This window comes from Podarcis raffonei, chromosome 8 (assembly GCF_027172205.1).
Source record: "Podarcis raffonei isolate rPodRaf1 chromosome 8, rPodRaf1.pri, whole genome shotgun sequence".
NCBI classification, from domain to species: Eukaryota; Metazoa; Chordata; class Lepidosauria; order Squamata; family Lacertidae; genus Podarcis; species Podarcis raffonei.
In genome coordinates, this window is record NC_070609.1 from 11,340,232 (window position 1) to 11,361,260 (window position 21,029).

At 48.1% G+C, this 21,029-nt stretch overlaps 1 protein-coding gene across 15 annotated transcripts; it reads right to left on the reverse strand.

The window, feature by feature from the left end:
- Positions 1 to 9,230: 9,230 nt before the first annotated feature.
- On the reverse strand, positions 9,231 to 18,386 carry ZNF574 (zinc finger protein 574). Of its 15 annotated transcripts, none has more exons than XM_053397896.1 (3): positions 18,298 to 18,386; positions 17,393 to 17,505; positions 9,231 to 12,688 (listed from the first exon to the last, which is right to left on the reverse strand). In XM_053397896.1, the coding sequence occupies exon 3, from the start codon at positions 12,674 to 12,676 to the stop codon at positions 9,932 to 9,934; it is 2,745 nt and encodes a 914-aa protein (XP_053253871.1). In that variant the 5' UTR covers positions 12,677 to 12,688; positions 17,393 to 17,505; positions 18,298 to 18,386; the 3' UTR covers positions 9,231 to 9,931. The 15 variants fall into 15 exon arrangements, with proteins under 15 accessions (XP_053253871.1, XP_053253877.1, XP_053253872.1 ...); XM_053397902.1 differs by having other exon boundaries at positions 17,393 to 17,498; positions 18,298 to 18,316; XM_053397897.1 differs by lacking the exon at positions 18,298 to 18,386 and adding an exon at positions 17,884 to 18,210.
- Positions 18,387 to 21,029: the final 2,643 nt, after the last annotated feature.

A 21,029-nucleotide genomic window follows, 5' to 3' on the forward strand; every position in this document is an offset into this window, starting at 1 on the left:
ACCTTTGTCTGGATTTTCACTTTTGAGAATATGGCAACCCTAATGTCAGCCCTGCTAATATTTTAAGTTGCTTACAATGTATTTTCAATTAATCAATAAATTTTCCCATTCTGTTTTAAAAAGTCTATCTTCTTGGTTTCTTATTCTTCCCATAAGCTTCACTATCTCTGCGTATTCCATCAGTTTTGTTTGCCAGTCCTCCTTTGTCGGAACTGTTTCTTCTTTCCATCTCTGGGCATAAATCATTCAGGCATGTGTAGTAGCATACATAAATATTTTTTTCTGTTCTTTAGGTACCTCTCCACCAAGTATTTCTAAACAAAGGTTATCTTCAACATTTTCCCCCAATTTATTATAAATCATTTACCAGAAAGCTTTTGCTACCTTAAATGACCACCACATATGGAATAAAAATTACCCTCCTTCTCTTTACATTTCCAACGATTCCGACTTATATATTTTTGCTACTTTACTAGGAGTCAGATACCATCTATACACCATTTTCATATAATTTTTTTATCACATAGCATGCTGTAAATTCCAAATCAACGTTCCATAACCTTTCCCATGCTGCTAATTCAATATTATGTCCTATATACATTGCCCAGTGTGTCACTGATGATTTCACCTGCTAGTTCTGGGGTGGCTTCTAATACCTGTGTAGTTATTTTGCATATTTCTTGTAGGACTGCCATCCAAAAGGGTTGTAGGTCCTCCCTGCTCCTGCCTGGGATTCCTATGAGACACCTGTAAATTTAAACAGGCAAGTAGGGGGCTTGCAAAGCCATCTGTGCAGTTAGGAGAAAGAGGAGGGTGGAATGTGAGATAAATGGGAGGAAGAAAGAGGGAAAGGAAGGGGTCGTGCCCATAGTTGGCATGTGGCCTCCAACAGATTGTCCCCATGGCAAAGCGGCCCTCAACAGGGGGGAAAGTTTCCCCCCTCTCACTGTAGGGTATATAAGAATGGAATAGGATGAATCAAAATTGCAAAAACATCAGTGGCAGCAAGAGAGAATTTCTGTAACTGGCAGACTCTTACATATCTGAAGATGCTTATCCCACTGTCTTAATCTGCCCCCCCCCCAACTAAATGTACCTCTCTCTTTTTCCCTTCACTTTCTTCTAGCCTGCTCTGCATTCCAAACCCTTTATCATCTTTGCTTCTACTGGTCTCTCCCCATTTCCTTCTACATACACGCGTCACTTTCACGAGGGACCAGAAATGAAATCAGCGATTCCTCAATGGAGCGTCCGCCTCCTTCGATAAATTCTGTACTGAAATGTTCAACCAGAATTGCTTGCAGCCTGAAAGCTTGATTCTGGTCTGGTGGTCGCATGCGTGCGTGTGTGTGTGTGTGTGTGTGCATGAGAGAGAGAGAGAGAGAGATGCTTTAATTTATTTATTTTGTGCTGCCTTTCTACAAATTGCACTCAAGGTGGCTTGACAAACAGTAGCACATCATAAAAATATAATGCGATGTGAAAATGCAAGTGACAAAACATATAGCAGAAGCCAAACTCAGGCTAGCAGAATGAAAGAACAAAAGCCGTAAAAGCTATAATTCAGACATTGCAGGGCTAGATCTGAAACATAAAATACGAAGCAAAGTTAACGAACTGGCAAACGTGACCGAGTTAAAGCACAAATGCCAACTGAAACAGGGTAGGCTTTGCCTGGCTCCCCAAATGTCTACTGGATCAGACCAAAGGCCCAGATATTTGAGTATCCTGTTCTTACAGTGGGCAAGTAGATGTCTATGGGAGGCTTGCAATGCACATGAGTGCAGGACCAGCAGTTCCCACAAACTGGTACTAAGAGGCACATTGCCTCTGACAGTGGAAGGTAAACCATAGCTGCAATGGAGGGTATCAAAGCTATCATTAATTTGTCCAATCTCCTCTTAAAGCCATGCAAATTGGTAGCCGGCACTCTATTGTGTGGGAGCAAATCCCCCAGTTTTTAACTATGCGCTGTACGAGTAAGTCCTTTCCATTGTGTAAGCTGAATTTCCCAACATTCAGCTTCATGAGATGGCCCTCAGTTCTTATAATAGACTTCTCTCAACCCATTCTCTCTGCACCTTCCCCATCTTACTTGCTGTTTTCCTCAATCATAAAAAAATTAAAATAATCCCCAGTATTGTAAGCGAGTTGATCCATGTCCGTGATCGCTCTGGTTACCGTTTTCTGAGCCAATGTAGTTTTTGAGGCATGGCAACCAAAACCGTTCATGGGATTCTAAGTGCAGCTGCACCATAGATTTTGTATAATATAGGCAATTTTATTTTCAATCCTTTTCCTAATGAGCCCTACAATAGAATTTACTCTCTTTGCAGCTGCTGCACACTGGGTCGACGCCTTCAACGTGCTCCCACTGCAACCCTGAGAGCTCTCCGCCGATTGCTCACCACCAGTTCAGACCCTACAAGCAAATCTGCAAAGTTAGGTTTCTTATTGCCCTAATGTGCATCACTTACAGTTGCTTACCCCCAGCTGTATCTGGGATTTTAATGCCCGTTACTGAGTTTGGAGAGATTCTTTTGGAGTTCTTACCCAACCTCATTTTGTTTTAGCCATACAACTCACCCCAGAACCCTCTTGGCTTTCCCTTCCAGTTTCCTTCTTCCCTGTCCCCTTACTTACTGTTGTTTTTTAAAAAACTGTTTTCTTTTGAAGTCAAATGTGACTGGTTTGGACTTTCTTACGTAATTGCAGTTCTATGCCACCTGTCCTCCAAAATGCCCTGGATGGCATAAAATATATTTTTCCCTGTACCCTCACAACAACTACCCTATAAGATAGTTAGGGAAAGATGACTGGGAATTGCTCAATGCCTGCGTGGAGATTTTTAGGCAAGTCTCTCTCCCCATCCCCCAACCTGGTCTTCGTCTGATGCTCTAATTCAGAGCTTTCCTAACTGTGTGTCGCGACACATCAGTGTGTTGGCTGCAGTTTGTGTGTCGCTCAAACGCTCCCCATGCAGCTGGAAAGGGGTTAGTTTAACCTCCCGTTTGCTAGTACCTTGGTTTACAACCATAATCCATTCCAGAGGTCCATTTGTAAACCAAAACAGGTTGTAACCCAAGGCGCGCTTTTGGCAATGGGGCCTCCAAATTTTTTTTGTTAGTAATATAAAAAAGAAGAAGTTTGTAATCCAAAAAAAGGTTGCAAACCAGGACACACACTTCCAGGTTTGACATGTTTGTAATAAAAAACATATGCAAACAAAGACATACGCAAACCCAGGTACCACTGTACTGTAAAACTGAATTACTGTGCTGCAAAATGATGCATGTCTAAAAAGTGTGTCACCAACCTGAAACGTTTGGAAAGCACTGCTCTAATCGCAGGCTGGTCATCTATGCTAACTGCTGGGGCAGATTATTTTGAAGTACCTGAAGTGTGCAGTAGCATTCATACTTTATGTTGGAACTTTGTACCTAACATCAGCTGCATATGTTTTAACACGTACACCTGAAACTGCAAGGTTTGAATGCAGCAAACACCTGTATAACACAGGAGCATCGATCCAAGGATCAAGATTAATCATGACACCTTGTTAAGCAGACAAATCAAGGGCCACATCTTGGTTTCAGCTGTTTAATATGCAAGCTGACACTACAATTGGCATAGGCAGCTTTGGGTAGAAAGGGATTAAGTGCAAGGTGCAGGGGGACCCAAGAACTTCCCGTACCCATAGACAGTCTTATTTAGGCATAGTGGGTTGCTGGTTGCTTATTGTGCATCATAGCAGCAAAAGGTTGGCAGATCCACACCATACCTCAGTTGTTCTGCTCCTTATTAGCTTGCCTTCCCTTCCTACTTTCCTTTCCTACCTTGTGTGTTTTGAAATCTGCTTAGGGAGAGCTCCAGGAGACGCACAACACACACACACACTGCACATTTAAAGCACGTGAATCCTGGGAAGTGTAGTTTGTTAAGCATGCTGGTTAATTGTAGCTCTGTGAAGGGAAAACTACAGTTCCCATGCCTCCTGTTTTAATCTCCTCTACCTCTCTCTCTAAAGGGACGCGGGTGGCGCTGTGGGTTAAACCACAGAGCCTAGGACTTGCCGATCGGAAGGTCAGCGGTTCGAATCCCCGCGACGGGGTGAGCTCCCGTTGCTCGGTCCCTGCTCCTGCCAACCTAGCAGTTCAAAAGCACGTCAAAGTGCAAGTAGTTAAATAGGTACCACTCCGGCGGGAAGGTAAACGCCGTTTCCGTGCGCTGCTCTGGTTCGCCAGAAGCGGCTTAGTCATGCTGGCCCCATGACCCGGAAGCTGTACGCCGGCTCCCTCAGCCAATAAAGCGAGTTGAGCGCCGCAACCCCAGAGTCGGCCACGACTGGACCTAATGGTCAGCGGTCCCTTTACCTTTACCTCTCTCTCTACCTGGAGCTAGGGGAAGAATCCTGCAACCCTCCTGGCTCTAATGAGCAGTTTGAGTGCAGATCCATCTCCCTTACCCTTGTGTACAGTGGTACCTTGGTTCTCGAACTTCATCCATTCAGGAGTCCATTCGACTCCTGAAACGGTTCGAAAACCAAGGCACGGCTTCCAATTGGCTGCAGGAGCTTCCTGCACTCAACTGGAAGCCATGCCGGATGTTTGGCTTCCAAAAAACGTTCACAAACTGGAACACTCACTTCTGGGTTTGCAGCGTTCAGGAGCCAAGCCATTCCAAGAACCAAGGTACCACTGTATCTTGGATACACATTCCTTGCAGCTGCTCCTTCGCTTCCCATGCATTGAAAGGACTTCGTAGGGAAGACTGAATAACAGTTTCAACTCATTCGCATTCCTTTCTTCTTGCTAGCCTTCCTCGCTGCCAGCTTCCCTCCCCATCATCCTCAGCACTGCCCAGTCTTCCTGTTGCAACTTGTCTGGGTTGAGTTCCAAAGCAGGCTTGGAAGCTGCCATCTCCAATTCCAGGCACAGACAGCCCTGGAGCAGAAACAGGAAGGTTTGCGGTCCCTGCTCCACGTGCGCAAATATGTATGGGGTTTTTTTTTATTTAAGTTTCTGGCCTGTTTGGTGCAGGGTAGATCAGTTTTGAAAGACAAAACCAGCGATGTAAGTCAGGGAGGGAGAGGACCACCTCTGAAAGGTGTTGATCTATGGTGCAACCACATTTGGAATGAGATTGTGTACCGTTCTGGTCGCCTCACCTCCAAAAGGATATTGAAGAATTGGAAAAGGTTCAGAAAAGAGCGACAAAAAGGATAAAAGTGATGGATCTACATTAAAACCTCCCACCCAAGAAAAAAGGCCATAGGCAGATAAAAGCCAAAGGCTTGATTATAAAATCATAGAATCATAGAGTTGGAAGAGACCACAAGGGCCATCGAGTCCAACCCCCTGCCAAGCAGGAAACACCATCAGAGCACTCCTGACATATGGTTGTCAAGCCTCTGCTTAAAGACCTGATTAAAAAGAAATGTTTAAAATGTTTTTGTCTGGCACCTAAGATATGCAATGATGGTGCCAGGTGAGCGTCCCCTGGGACAGCATTCTATAAGCAAGGAGGCCTGTTCTTGTGTTGCCGCAGATCTTTGGAGACAAGGAAAAAAAGAGCTAAACCAAATATGCTGAGCCATGCAGAGAGAAAGGGCATAAAGTTCAGAAACAGAGCCCAGTCATTTGTTGCCAGTTGAAGTTAAAGGTAGGTCATATGTGAAAAGGTTGAAGACCACCACCATATTGCCCCTGTAACCATTGGGGCAGGGAGAAGAGGGGCCACCCGTGGACACTTTATTAAATCCAGAGTTACCATTTTCGTGGACTATCCAGAGCTGTTTTCACAACTTGTGCCTCAAGGGAAAAAATTAATCCAGAGAATTTATCCACAGCAAATCATTGCCTGTTGACTCCCTGAATGATATGGTGAACTTGTGACAACTCTGGCATTTCCCATTAGCTTTCACTCATGGTGAGCCTCCTGCCCTGACATTCTTCAGGTGCAAATGGGCCATTCAGTTACTCCCACTGGAGATGCACCACGGTCACTCAGGAGGGTAACCGGTGCATCTCTGTGTGAAAAGCACTGCTCTAGGTTTTCCTCCTTCCAAGGATTTGCTTGTAGAGTGTGTAACTGCAATGTATAACTGTGGAGAACAGTATAATCAGCTAACAGGTTTTGGGGGGAAACCACAAAAAACATTTGCTAGAAATTTCACAGTGATGTGGTTTTTCACAGAAAAATCTCCATCTCCTAAGCTTATTAGTAACGATAAATGGGTGTCAACTGCCAATAAAGTATCAGGAAATTTCAAAGATTTTAGCTTTGTTTACTAAATACACGTAAATAAGCGTGCTAAATTAGATCACTCTCTAGGGCGTTGGAAAATGTTCTAATGCAAGCTGAACACTTTCTGATGCAAATTACCTGTATCTGCATAGGAAAATGTTCCTAATGGAAAGTCACCTTGCTTTAACCCGCCCCCTTCCTGCTCCTGTTCCTGAAACATCCCCCCCAATAAAAAAGGCATGCATGAAAGAAAAAATACAAGAAAATAAAATTACTCCGAAGTTCAACAGACCATTTCTTTCAGTACCCCTGCCATGAGTCTTCACTCCTGAAAAGATGTTCCTGCTCAATAACTTGGGGAACTTCACAAAAGCTACTGGAGAAGTTATTTCCACAGGAGTGCCATGTATAAATTGGAAGCTTTTACTCTGGGAAAATGCAAGCACACCTAGCCATTAAAACAACAACAGACCAACAACTCCCATTATCTTGAATCACAGAATAACACCTCCTCCCTCCGTGCTTAATATTGCATTAGCACATCTTCAACGTACGTGCTGCTCAACCGGAAGGTGCCTTAATGTGCCAGAGGTAGAAACGGAGAGGTATTAAGGACACAGCCATGCCTAGGGAATAGCAGCCGCGTTGCAGCCAGGCGGAAAGAGAGAAATGACCAGAACGGGATCCTTCCTCAAGCTGTCGTGACACCACTGAAAGCGCCTCATCAAAACGCACAGGAGAAGCTGCTCTGCGGCCCTGGGAGAATGGAAAGCATGTCCATGAGAGCACAAAGGCAAATGTTCTCTCATCTGATGTGCATTTCAGTGACTGAGCCCTCACAGCTGGTGTCCTCAGCACCAAGGCCAGCTCCTTGGCCAGCGAGGAACAGGAGATAAGGCGCAAACTAAGAGAGAAGATGCTGAGGGAAGCCCAGTGGCATAAAACACCCCGCCAGAGTCGGGAACTCTTTTCCTTCCATCCGCACAGACTCCATGTGTGATTATGTGGGTATAAGGGGGAGAAAAGCCACCTGCTCCAAGGTCCCCCGGGCAGCCTGAAAAAGCAGCAGCAGCTAGGAATCGCTTGCGTCAATTGTTAGGAAGGTGAGAAGCTGCCTTTTGCATTGTCTGTGCTGAGAGATGTTGGTTTCTGCAGGCTTTGAGCCATGGGTCTCTCCTAGCCCTACCTGGAGAGGATGAGGATCCAAGCAGATGCCCTACTTGGGCTGCAAGGGCGAAGACAGCAGAGGGAAGCACAGCAAAGAGGAAAGAAGAAACCCTTAGCTTGGCTTTACCTGCAGTGCAGAAAGCCCACAAACTTGAGTGATACAACCTGCAGCAAGCTGTCCCCCAACTGGATCCTGAAAATGTCCATAGCTTACATTTTAAGGGACCTGGTGCTTCTGTTTGTCCAGGGATGGAATTTTAGGTAGCTCTTCTCAGTTGGCATTTATTGGGACCCAAATCATTTACCTTCTAATCAAAATGTTCTTCTTGCTTCCACTTGGGTAAGTGACAACCTCTGTCCAAATCCAACTAGGTCTCTCTACCTCCACCACACCGCACCCTGACTTTGTGACTCATATATATTTTTGTGTTTCAGCAGCTTCCTTTCCAAGCAATCAAGCCTTCCAAGTATCAAGGGGCTGCTGGTATGTATTGAAGGCTTAAACTTAAGCCTTCACATTCAGAGATGCTATAATTCCCCTGATTGTCACCTCTGTTGCGCCCTGCTTGCATCTGTGACATCTGGCTGTCTGCTCTGGGAGACAGATTGCTGGGCCAAACCATACCTTTGGTCAAATTCAGCAAGGCAATTCTTAAAAACTGTCCCACCTAGTGGACATGATGCAAAATTACAGCCTCTGACCAAAAAAGGTCTGATAGGGGAATCTCTCACTCTCATATCCATCCACCAAAAGAATCATAGAATAGTAGAGTTGGAAAGGACCACATGGATCATCTAGCTCAGCCCCCTGCAATGCAGGAGTCTTTTGCCCAGTATGGGACTGGAAGCCACGACCCTGAAATTAAGAGTCCCATGGTCTACAGACTCCCACTAACAAAGGGACACATTCCAGAGGGGAAATTCCTCACCAGGCTAGAATTATCCTTAACGGGGAAGTCCTGCCTGGGAAGAAGAAACACTTCGCACTATCCTCTAGACTTGTCATAACTTTTTACTCTGCTACTGCTGCAACTTTTAAATGACAGATAATGCTTTAGATCGAAGGTGCGGAACCTTTGGCTCTCCGCAAGTTGCTGGACTACAACTCCCAGAAGGTCCAGCCAGCATGGCCTCCAGGAAATGGCATCCAGCATTATCAGGAAGGCAACAGGTTAGCTATTCCTGCTTTAGTTAATTAGTGGGGGACAACTGTATGTGGTGGCACCAAGATTTAATTGCACAGGTTGTTTATTTAGTGTATTTCAGTGATCTCGTGTTACTACAACAGCAAATGAAAGCAGAAAACGGTACAGATACTCCTTTCTTTCAACAACGACCAGCAGTTTCTGCTTATTAAATTTTTGTCAAAGCACCTTACAGTGAGGATTACATGAAAACTTTAGGGCTTGTCTGCTTTAAAAACCGTTATCAGGGGATTAATTGTGTTAAGTTTCAGTCAAAACAATTAAATCTGCATAGATTTCCATATAAATAAAGAACACTTTGAAGAAAGGGTTATTTCCCTTTTCAGATAACGAAGTAACATGTTGCAACAGGCACAATATTCGAAACAGCCACCTTGTTAAATTGCTTCAAGATGTTCTATGGGAAGCGATTCATAAATGGAATGAAATAAATTCCCTCCTGTGAGAGAGAGAAAGAGGGAAGAATGCCTGTTTTAAGAAGGCATTAAGTATTAATATAACAAATAATGAACATTGCAGGTGATTAGAAATTAACCCACTGACAGCCTTACGCTGCACCCAGCTCTACTCAAAACCACCGTAATACAAAAGAACACACTTCAAAAAACCATGAGCGCTTTGATTCCTGTTTAATTTTCATACGAAATAACAAAATGCTCCTGCAGCCATGGGGAAGAATCCAGTTAGCAAGAAACCAAATAAAAGCAGCTGTCAGGGGTCACAAGGGGAATATGTGTGGGTGATAGGGGAGCAACAGCAAACAGTGAGAGAAGCTCCCACAGCGAAGAGGGAAACCCAGTCAAGAGGTATTTACAAGTCAGACTGAACCCCAGCAGGGAAGCTATTCCCTGGAGCTCTCTATGAAACAAACAAAACCATTTAGCATTCAAGGGGCTCAGCCATGGGGGGAGGCTGTGGTTGGGCATTCTCAAGTCTGGGGGGTCGCCTGTGTCATTAAAAAAAATAAAAGCCACATTCCACACACTATGTGGGAAAGAACCCAACCCCAAAGGAAATGGGAGGGTCAGAGCCCACGGTGGCATCGAGCGCACAAGCCAACCCCAGTGCCGTCCTGGTGTTTGTGCAGACAGGGAGGAAATGGGAGCCCAGTTCACCTTCAGAACCGGAGAAGTCAAGATGCCACGTTGCAGAAATGGCCAAAACCTGGACAGCAGAGGGAGCATGGATAAAAAAGCTAGGGAGCAGAAGTTGTTGCAGCTACACTAGAGCCCCAGCAAGGGGGAGCCAGAGAGCAGCAGCTCCCGGTCCACAGAGCGTGGCCAGCTGCATCTCCTTGCTCCCCCCAGCCCAACTCAAACTCCCCCTATCTGGACATTCTCCACCTGGATGTTCTCGAAGTGAACCCCGGCATCTGTAGGGTAGATTTCAATGGTCTCCACCACAGGGATGGTCTCCATAATGGTAACAGTGTTGCCATAGACCTGGTCACTAGGCGTGGACGAGGCCGACGGCGTTGCAGCTGCAGCAGCGGCCGCGGCGGCAGCGGCAGCAACAGCCTCTGCCATGGCCTCTTGCTCGTTCTGCAGCCGCTGCTGCTGATGCATCTTGCGGTGCTTCCAGAGGTTGGAGAAGGAGCGGTAAGCCTTGTTGCAAGCGTCGCAGTGGTACGGGCGTTCCCCCGTGTGGATGCGCTTGTGCTCGGCCAGCCGCACGGCGATGGTGAAGGCCTTCCCGCACTCGTCGCATTTGAAGGGCTTCTCGCCGGTATGCAGCCGCCGGTGATCTTTGAGGTGCGTGGACTGCCGGAAGGCCTTGCCGCAATCCGGGCACGGGTAGGGGCGCTCGCCCGTGTGGATGCGGCGGTGGACCTGCAGCGACGTCTCGGTGCTGAACAGTTTCTTGCAGTCGCTGCACTCGAAAACCTTGGGGCCGGTGGGGCGGCGTGGCCGGGGCGGGGGCGGCTCCAAAGCGGGGGGCTCTTCCTCCACCCCTTCGGGAACTTGGATGTCCCCGTGCAGCCGCTCATGGGCTCTCAACTGCGCCGTCGAGCCAACCTTCTTGCCGCAGACGGAGCACTCAAAGTGGCGGCTCATCTTGCCGCACTTGTGCTCCTTCAGCTGCTCGGCCGTGACGAAGGCGGCGCCGCAGCCGGACGTGCAGCGGTGGGGCTGCTGCCCCGTGTGACTCAGCTGGTGGACCTCCAGCAGTCGGCGGAGCAGGAAGGAGCGGCCACAGGTCTGGCACTTGTAGGGGTACTCGCCCGTGTGGTGGTAGCGGTGCATGAGCAGGCGGTAGGGCCGGTGGAAGACGCTGTTGCACTCCTGGCACTTGTAGGGGTAGTGGCGCTTGTGCACCAGGAGGTGCTGCTGCAGGGTGGACGACTGCGTGAAGCACTTCTGGCAGATCTCGCAGCGGTAAGGGCGCTCGCCCGTGTGCGTCAGGCGGTGGCGCTGCAGGTTGGCCTGCGAGTTGAAGCTCTTGCCGCACTCCTTGCAGTGGTACGGCCTCTCGCCGGTGTGCGTCAGGAGGTGGTTGCGCATGTGCGACTTCTTCTTGAACATCTTGCCGCAAGTCAGACACTTGTGGCGGCGCTCCATGTTGTGGACAAAGCGCTGGTGGCGCAGCAGCAGCGTCAACTTGGGGAAGGTCTTGTTGCACAGCAGGCACTGGAACTCCGAGGGCTTTTGCTCCTGTACGTTGCTTTCGGCTGGGGCAGAGGTCTTGTCCACCGAGCAGATAATGGCCAGTGGAAACACCTCTTGTTCTTGCTGTTGCTGTGGTTGCTGTTGTTGCTGCTGCTGCTGCTGCTGAGGAGGAGGTGGTTGTGGAGGTGGTGGCGGCGGCTGCTCCGGCTGCTCCAAGGCTTCAGGTGGCTCCTCCTCAGGAGGCTGTTCCTCAGGAGGAGATGCAGGCAACTCGTGGGTCTGCGCTGAATTGGCACTGTGGGAACGTCGGTGGTAAAGGAACTTGGTCATGTTGATGAAGGTCTTCCCGCAAGCGCAGCGGTAGAGGGGGTTGGAGGAGTGTGTGCGCCGGTGGGACAAGAGCACCGCCTCCGTGCCGAAGCCCAGGCCGCAGTCCATGCACAGAAAGCGCGACTCGCCGCTGTGCTCCTCCCGGTGCTTCTCAAGGGTGGCTGGGGACGGCAGCACCTTGCTGCAGAGCGGGCACTTGAAGGCGCCCTGCCGGTGGCTCCTCATGTGAAGCTGGAGCTTGTGGGCCGAAGGAAAGGGCTGTTCACACTCAGCACACATGTGCTCCTTGGCGGCCTGCTTCGCTTTCCGGGGAAGCTGCTCCCCGGGGTTGTTTTTTAGCTCATAGCTGTGATCCGTGGCCGTGACACTGGTGGGGGCTGGCGGCGGCACAGCCCCGTTGTGCACAGCCACTAAAGTTGGAGGTGGTGGTGGTGGCAGCGGCGGTGGCGCCTTCGGTTCCGTGGGGCAGGATGCAGGCAGCTCCCTCGCTCGTGTCCCTGGGGAGGCTTGGATCACTTGGTGTGTGGTCTGGTGCTCCAGCAAGTCTGCCGTCGACTGAAACAGCTGGAAACACTCGCCACATTCATACAGCAGCAGTTGCACAGTGTCTACCCCGTCCTGCGGCTTGCGGTAGGAGTGCTCCAGGTTGACCAGTGCCCGGCTCTGAGGAGGGGGAGCCGGTGGCTCGGGTGGCTTCCGGTGGGTTTGCCGGTGAGCGAGCCACACATCCTGGCTGGTGAACAGGGCCTTGCATTCTGTGCACTCATAATGGATCTGGCTGGAGCTCAGCAGTTTCACCAAGGGTTCCGGCTCCTGGATCACCATCTTGAGGTGCATCTCCTGGTGTTCCAGCAACTGACTCGGAGACAGGAGGATTTGTCCGCACTCCAGACATTGGTACTGGCTTTCCTGCACAGTCACGGTCTGGTAGAGGCCGGCCTCACCACCTGCCACCAGCCCAGCTTCTGCCAGCCCCACCACTTGATACTGCTGCTCTTGGGAGCACAGGTGGCTCTGCTGATGTACCAGGGCTTCCTCCAAGGAGTTGAACTGCTGGCTGCACTCCGAGCAGACAAAGCGATGCTCCACATACAGCAGCGTCTCCTCGGTTGACTCTGCCATCGTGAAAGCCTGCTGGGGTGTATAAGAAAGAGAAAGGAAAAATTAGGGAGCCCGGTGTTCTAGACTAGGGTCGCAACTTTTGGGTGATTAATCTGGATCGCTGACTGAAAAATACTTTGATCAGTGCCTGCAAATTTTTAAAAAACAACAACAGAATGGCGATTCTGAGATGCTGTTTACTGTGACACTTTAATTAATTAATAATAGTAATAATATTCCTTATCCACCCTTCACCATAAGGTTCCAGGACAGGTTACAATATAAAAATACAAAATTAAAATCAGATAAAGTATGCAGACATCTAAATACAAAGAAAAATGCTACTTATTAATTCGACCAATTAATCAAATGACAACCCTGGTCTAGAATACATCCTATGATGGAACAGGTAAGATATGGGTCGTTCACAGGTTCCCACAGCAAGGAGCAGGAATGGCAAGAACTAAATGTATAAGCGCCACAGCCCAATACAGGCCTACCTAGAAGGATGCCCCATTGAGTTCAACGACACTTACTCCTAGATAAGAGTGTATAAGATTGCAGCATCCATCAGTACGTCAGTCAACTACTGCTTTTTTAGAGTACCGTATTTTTCGCTCCATAAGACACACTTTTTTCCTCCTAAAAAGTAAGGGGAAATGTTGAGTGCGTCTTATGGAGCGAATGGCGCTGCGCAAAGAGGGAGAGCTGCGCAGCGCCCCTTCAGAGAAGTGGGAGGAGGAACGGATCCCCTTCTGTTTCTCCTCCCGCTTTGCTGAAGGGGCGCTGCGCAGCTCTCCCTCTCTGTGTAGCGCCTGTCCTGGCTTCTGCCTTAGCCACACACAGCCTCTTCTGGGCAGGGGGAGCCTTCATCCCGCTGCCCTGAAGAGGCTTGGTGGGGCTATCCCAGAAGCCAGAACAGCCAGAGGCTATCCCAGAAGCCAGATCCCTCTTGCTATTCTGGCTTCTGGGATTCAGAATATTTTTTTCTTGTTTTCCACCTCCAAAATCTAGGTGCGCCTTATGGTCTGGTGCGTCTTATAGAGCGAAAATGCGGTATTTATTCAGCTGAGGGCAAAAACCTTAATTGGCGGGGCTGAGAGTTAAGCAGACTTGCGTTACATTGCAAGGCTACTTAGGTTTTCATGCATTACTGCAACAGGGAATGGAAAAACAAAACATTAAAGACCCTCTTTCCCTTGTATCAATTAAGTTATTTCACAAAAACACCTATACGGAAGTTGTGGCAGTAAATCACCCAGGGATTTATGCAGTTTAGTCCAGTGTTGCCTACTCTCTGGCAGTGGTTTTCCAGGATCTCAGGCAGGGATCACTGTCATCATCTGCTACCTGAACCTTTTAAATGGAGATGGCAGATTTTGAGCCGATGACCTTCTGTGTGCCATGCACGCGCTCCACCACTGAGCTATAGCCCTTCTGCTGTACAATTGCCAGATACTATGGACAGATTTCAAAGTGGCTTAAACATGTAGCATAAACACATGTTTACATCTTCTTTAGTGTGGTTTTATAACAAATATTCTCATTTCTTTCAGTACGAAGCAGAAGTAAAGGCACTACTCCTTGTCATGCCGCCTGTGTCCTGATTTCAGTGCTGTTTTGTTAGCACACGGTATCATTGTTTCTTTTTGCCCAATTCTAGAGTCCAACAGCAGCGATTGGACTGATGTGGCAGAGCAATCCCAACTATAGAGAACTGGTGAAACTTATGCTAGCACATGTTACCCCATTTCAAGAGCCTCTGGCAAGGGGAGGGAGGAAGGAGACTAAGTGCTGGCCAAGCCAGAAGCTGGGTGGGTGCCTAAGTTTTGAGGATTGGGACCTAGGATACACAACCAAGCTGAATGGGGTTTGAAACAGGTGTAAGTCTCTCCTTCTTTCACTCTACCCACTTCTTCAAAACACCTCTTTTGGGGGACTACACTGGTGTAAGTTCTGCCAGCTGAGCTGGGGATGAAAGACTTACACTGTTAGATCTTTGGCTCAGTCAGGATGAGGGACTTAAGCCGGTATAGCCCTAGCTGAACTGGAAAAAGTCCAAGATCTGCCAAATCCAAACTCATATTGGCAGTTCTGGGGTTTGGATTGCACTGTAAATCACAGAGTTCTGTGATTTCATGATTTTAAATTGCCTAGGAAAAGGCTGAATATAAATAAATGATTTTAATCACATTTGAGAGCAGGATCCAAACAGTCACTATGGCTTCTGCATGGGAAGATAGGTGGATTGGAAACCGGTTAAAAAAAGAAGTAAGCAATAAGAGGACTGTTTTCAAAACAGATGGGAACAAGTACAGTGGTACCTCGGGTTACATACGCTTCAGGTTACAGACTCCGCTAACCCAGAAATATTACCTCAGGTTAAGAACTTTGCTTCAGGATGAGAACAGAAATCGTGCTCCAGCGGCACGGCGGCCCCATTAGCTAAAGTGGTGCTTCAGGTTAAGAACAGCCTCAGGTTAAGAACAGACCTCCAGAATGAATTAAGTACTTAACCCGAGATACCACTGTATTGGGGTATCCCATGAGCTTCTGTAGATAGCAGTCATTTACCATAACTATTTCATTAGACACCTGGAGCTGGGGTAAACAATGAGACAGCCAAGTTTGAGGACAGAATTGAGCATCTGACTGGTTAGAAAAGATCAACTCAATTTTGGACAAATGTTGTCAAATAATGATTAACTATTTGTAGGCTTATTTAAACAAGAAATCTTTTTGATCATCAACAGGCTTGATACTTACACTAATTACAAAAAAACCAAAGAACCATGGAATGCCCAAATTAACTAAAGTCAAACTGCTATGTTAGCAACACCCAAGTGATCGCCCCAAGGCGCAAACCTATATATGGAGCTCCTGGGCTGCCCAGGTGACAAGACTCCCCCTCAGCCTCACTGAAGTGGTCCAAAGGAAAGCAGAGTGATACATTTGGCACCAGCTTGGCTGCTGGAGTTGTTAGGAGGCAGCCTACAAGGTACCATCCAACTGCCTTGGGGACTCCAGTCCAGATTTGTGTAGGGTTTACTCCTTAGCCTCCTCTTCTCCCAAAGATAGCCCACAAAGTAGCAGAAGTTTAGGATCATTCTCCTAGATGGGCTCCCTTCCCAGGTTGATGAGCCCCATCTGCCTCTCACTCCCCTCTACAGCACCTGCAGAAACCATCTTGACTGTTGGACTCACTATTGGTCTTGTCTGCTCAATCTGTGGGAGCCTGTCTTTGCATGCAGGGGAAGTTGCTAACTCACAGAGGGTTTGAGATCCACCTGCCACCCACACCTGGTTTAGCTGGCCAATTGAAGCCATTTCCTGAGGTGTGGCTGCTGTCACATGCTGACAGCTTCTAGGAGCCACAACCGGTCCCCCCACCCGAGGTACTACCCTTCCCCTAACACCCCTATGTTAAGTAATATTTTTCTAACTGTGCATGTTTAGTAAACAGACTTTTAAAAGAATTTATCCTGAAACACCAAGGTCAGCCAATAGTTACAATTAAAATCAAGAAATAAAAGTAAAGGCAATTATTTAAAAAAACACACACACAACTCAGTTGTGCTAAGTTGGAAGTAAGTCAATTTTCAATCATTTAGGAAGAGCTTTGCTAGGTCCAGCCAAAGGCCCATCTTGCCTAGCACTCTGTATCCCCATGGTGGCTCATCTGACTAGGTCAGCTGACAATATTGATTAGGATTATAGCCCATTAGCTACGCAAAGATCTCAAGCTCCCTTATAATGCATTTAAAGAGCAAGGAAACATTTAATTGGAATATTATTAGTTCGTCATAGGGCAGGGCTTCCTCTGCCAGGTTCTCACGGCTGCTGATGTTTCTTGCAGATCTTGGCAGCAGATGTAAGAGGCACTGACATGCAAATGTCCTCCAGTGTACAGCAGCCTTCCCTAGTTCTCAGCAGTTCCAACTGCCACATTGCAGCTGAATTTCTGGTGCACTGCATGTTCCAGAGAAAATAACCAGTCAATGGATCTGTATGCAAACGCTATTTGAGGAGGACACTACGTTATTAAGGATGGGGATCCAAAAGGATCTCTCCTTAATGGATGAACAGGCAACAAAGACAAACAATATTTGATTTAAGTGCAAAATGATGCACAGGGGAGGGGGGAAGCATAGCTTTGATACTGTGGATATTTCAAAAGTAGTTGTGATCTAGTATGGGAGTCACTTCAGAGAAAATAAGTCAACAATATTACTAGGACGGTCCATATAATCTGCAGATTTTTAAGCTGTTCTTTAGATCCCAGTCAGGAATGTCCAACACATTCCAGAAGCAAGGCTATTACTAGTCACAATCATGTTTTTCCATGAGATGGAATGTAAATGTCTGTGCAGCGTACTGGCAGCGTAATAAATATTCATCATTTTTCTCAGTGACTTATTACCACCTTTATAAGTCTTGACCTGAGAACAGATTAAAATAAACATGTCTTTTACATAGAAAATGAGGTTTTATCTCAATGTGTTTGATAGGAGACCATTAGTCCAGTTGTATAAGATTATAATATATACATTTTATCTGCATTTAATTACTGTAAGTTGCCATATTGAACAATCTTATTTCAAGGGGGGAGGGAAGACTCTTAAAAAACACCAATTTAAATTCATCTTTGAAAAAACGAAAATCTGATTTTTACCCCACCAGCTGTTTCTGAGGCTTGAGCTGTATTTCACCTGGCTTCAGGGTGCATCTCCCACATACCTTCGAGGTCTAAAGCCACGGACCAGCCCCAGAAGGGCCTGTGGCTCTAGAAAGACACCCAATCTTGCCTGCTCCAGCACACACCAAGACTGAGAAAGCCGGTCCTCTGAAAACTTGAGTTCAAAAGAAGACTGTAAATAAGTAGACAGGAAGCAAAGGTGCAGATCAGCCCCTCATCCCCACTGCAAGGCTGAACAGACCCCTCAATGATTTGACATCCAACCTCTCATCAGGGGACTGCACCCTTCCCTTAAATTGTTTGTTTGTTTACACAGGAGAGGATCAGAGCCTCCAGTTCACACTTTCTTCCAATCCTGCCCTTGAAAGCAGCTCTCACTCCTCTTTCTCTCCACCTCACTTCGGAAAAGAGGAACCCCCTCCTCTCTCTCTCTCTCTGCCCACCCCGCCCCCCATCACCAACAAAGAGCCTTATGATACCTTGGCAAGACTAGCGCATTAACCGCAGTACGGTTTCACGGGCCACAACCTACTTCCTCAGGTAGTTCTCCAGGTCTCCCTGTGCATCTGGGACTCCCCTTCGCCCATCCTCCTCTGCACATGGGCGCCTGCCCCGCTTCTCCTCCGCCCCAGCCCCCTACACAGGGGTCTGATTTCCCAGTCTGTGCATGGGGGCTCCCATTCCCCACCACCACCCCCATTTTCATGGGGGGTGGGGTCAAATCCACCAGGAACTCGCCCTCTTTGCATGGGGCGTGCAGGGCTCCCCTCCCCCACCCTTGCGGGAGGGGCCACTTCCCCTCCCTCCCCCACAATCCTGCAAAGTGGGGGGCGGTGGCTCCGCTCTGGGCTTCCTTACCTTCCCCACCCCCACCCCACCCCCCGTCCCGCCTTGGGCTCCCCCCTGCACTAGGGGCGCTCTCCCCGAGTCCCCCTCCTCCCCTCACCTTTTCCTCCCTTCTGTCCCCCACAGCCCAGCCTTCTCTCTCACCCTCCTCCCAGAACAAACCGCCTGCCGATTGGGTCGCGGCGGGCGGCCAATCGGGAGGCCGCTTGCTCAAGCCCGCGCCCAATCGGGGCCGTCGTTCCTACCCGACGCGCGAGCCCTTGCCCGAACCCGTCGGGATCCGTATAGGCGATCTGACACTGACGTCATGCGGAGGCCGAAGCGAGGCTGCGCCTGGCGCGTCGAGGAAGTGGGCGGGGCTGAAAGGGAAAGCGAGGGAACCCGCTGGCCGAGAGAATGGGGAGAAATGGCAGTTGGGTTGTACCAAAAAAGCGGCGGGGGAGGGGGGTGTCTGAGAAGACACGAAACGTCGAAACGGCGGTTTAACTGATTACAAGTAGAAGTAAACCGATATTTATGAACGTAAATGCATTTGTTTTGCTTTTTTATGACGTTTATATATATTGCCCTTTTTTTGCCAAGGCATCCTTCATCCTCTCTTCTGCTCCCCTAACAAGGGAACATGGACCCTTCTCAAGCTGCCCCTAGGAAAAGCTCTCCTCAGACCGTTGATGGTTCTCTCGGGTGCCGAGGGTCACGTGCTTCCTGGCCTGGGTTTCCTGCGGAGTACTTGTAAAGCGCCCTCTCAAGGGCGGAGAAACCTGCGGCCGCCAGATCGAGGTCCCTGCGTTGCTGAACTACAACTCCCATGAGCCATTGGGCCAGTGCTTGCAAGGCCTGATGGGAGTTGGAGTCCACCTGTGAATAACGCTGGGTCTTCTCAGTTGCTTGGATTCCTGAAGCACAGTTCCATGCTTGCCAGTGCCGGATTTACGTATAAGCTAAACAAGCTATAGCTTAGGGTCTCACTCTCTTGGGGCCTCCCAAAAAATTTAAAGGAAAAAAACACTTCATGTACATTTCCAAAATATAAGTTAAAAAACAAATAAAACCTACACACGGTGTTATGTACTGAAGTTCTCACCTTGGGCCAGCAGGGTTACTGTAGATAGTTTTCACTCAGGTCCACATATGCAAATAAGGAATTAAAAGTGACGTTCAGTGATTGGATAGTTACAGAAAGTTGTTACTGTTGCGTTGTAGTGGAGCTCTATATAAGCAGGTTGGCTGAACCCTTCAGTTCAGTTCTGTTCTGGCCTGTGAATAAACAAGCTGTCTAAAAAATCGCTGTGTCGTCTGATATGTTCACCCACAACTTAACACACAGCAATAGTGTTTTGTGTTGCGTAGGCTCCTATGATGTAGCTAATGGGTCCCTCCTGCTAGCCTGCTCCCTAAAATATCACTGGTTTGCTCATTTCTATATATAGGGTGCCTACATTATGGTGCTGGAGGAGACTCTTGAGAGTCCCATGGATTGCAAGAAGATCAAACCTATCCATTCTTAAGGAAATCAGCCCTGAGTGTTCACTGGAAGGACAGATCGTGAAGCTGAGGCTCCAATACTTTGGCCACCTCATGAGAAGAGAAGACTCCCTGGAAAAGACCCTGATGTTGGGAAAGATGGAGGGCACAAGGAGAAGGGGACGACAGGGGACAAGATGGTTGGACAGTGTTCTCGAAGCTACCAGCATGAGTTTGACCAAACTGCGGGAGGCAGTGGAAGACAGAAGTGCCTGGTGTGCTCTGGTCCATGGGTTCACGAAGAGTCGGACACGACTAAACAACAACATTTCTGCATGGACTGGTTGCATGGCAACATGTGCAAATTGCTTTAGATACCGATTAGGTCCATAAATTACCATATAGCATGTATTCAACACAAAAAAACAGTGGCAATTTGTTGCTGACAAAGGACAGCTGGACATACAAAGGGCCCCATTACCTTCAGTAGCTTAGGGTCTCATCAAACCTAAATACGGCCCTGATGCTTCCTGTCGCCCAACCACCCTGTGTGCGGGTTCTCAAGGGTCATATAGTCCAACCCCCTGTAATGAAGCCACACTGACAAGTTACATCACATTTGCAATGTAGGACCCCCACCCCCAAAGAATTCTGGGTATTGGAGTTTGTTAAAGTTGCTGGGAGTTGTAGCTTGTGGGGGGAGAACTACAGTTCCCAAGAGTCTTTGGGGGAAGCCATGACCGTTCAGGGATATGACTATTGTTAGTGTTAGATTGTTCATGTACACTCCAATTTATTCTGCATCTTGAGTTCTTCCGCTGCTGGTTTGGGAAGCGGTGTGCACATAGCTTTAGCCACAATCCGTGTGTGTGTGCGCGCGCGCGTGTGTAGCATATATATAGAAAGGAGAAATCATTGGATGCCAAGATCCAAATTTCGCTCAAGTGCATACTTCTTTGGTGAGTGAACCCCAGCAGAATCATAGAATTGTAGGATTGTAAGTGATCCCAGGCGTCATCTAGTCCAACCCCCTGCAATGCAGGAATCTTTTTGCCTATGGTGTGGTTTGAACCCACCACCCTGAGATTAGGAGTCTTATGTTCTACTGGTTGAGCTATTGAGCTATGCTAAAGGCACAAAATATGTAACAAAGTAAAGGGACGCGGGTTGCGCTGTGGGTTAAACCACAGAGCCTAGGACTTGCCAATCCGAAGGTCAGCGGTTCGAATCCCCACGACGGGGTGAGCTCCCGTTGTTCGGTCCCTGCTCCTGCCAACCTAGCAGTTCGAAAGCACATCAAAGTGCAAGTAGATAAATAGGTACCGCTCCGGCGGGAAGGTAAACGGCGTTTCCGTGTGCTGCTCTGGT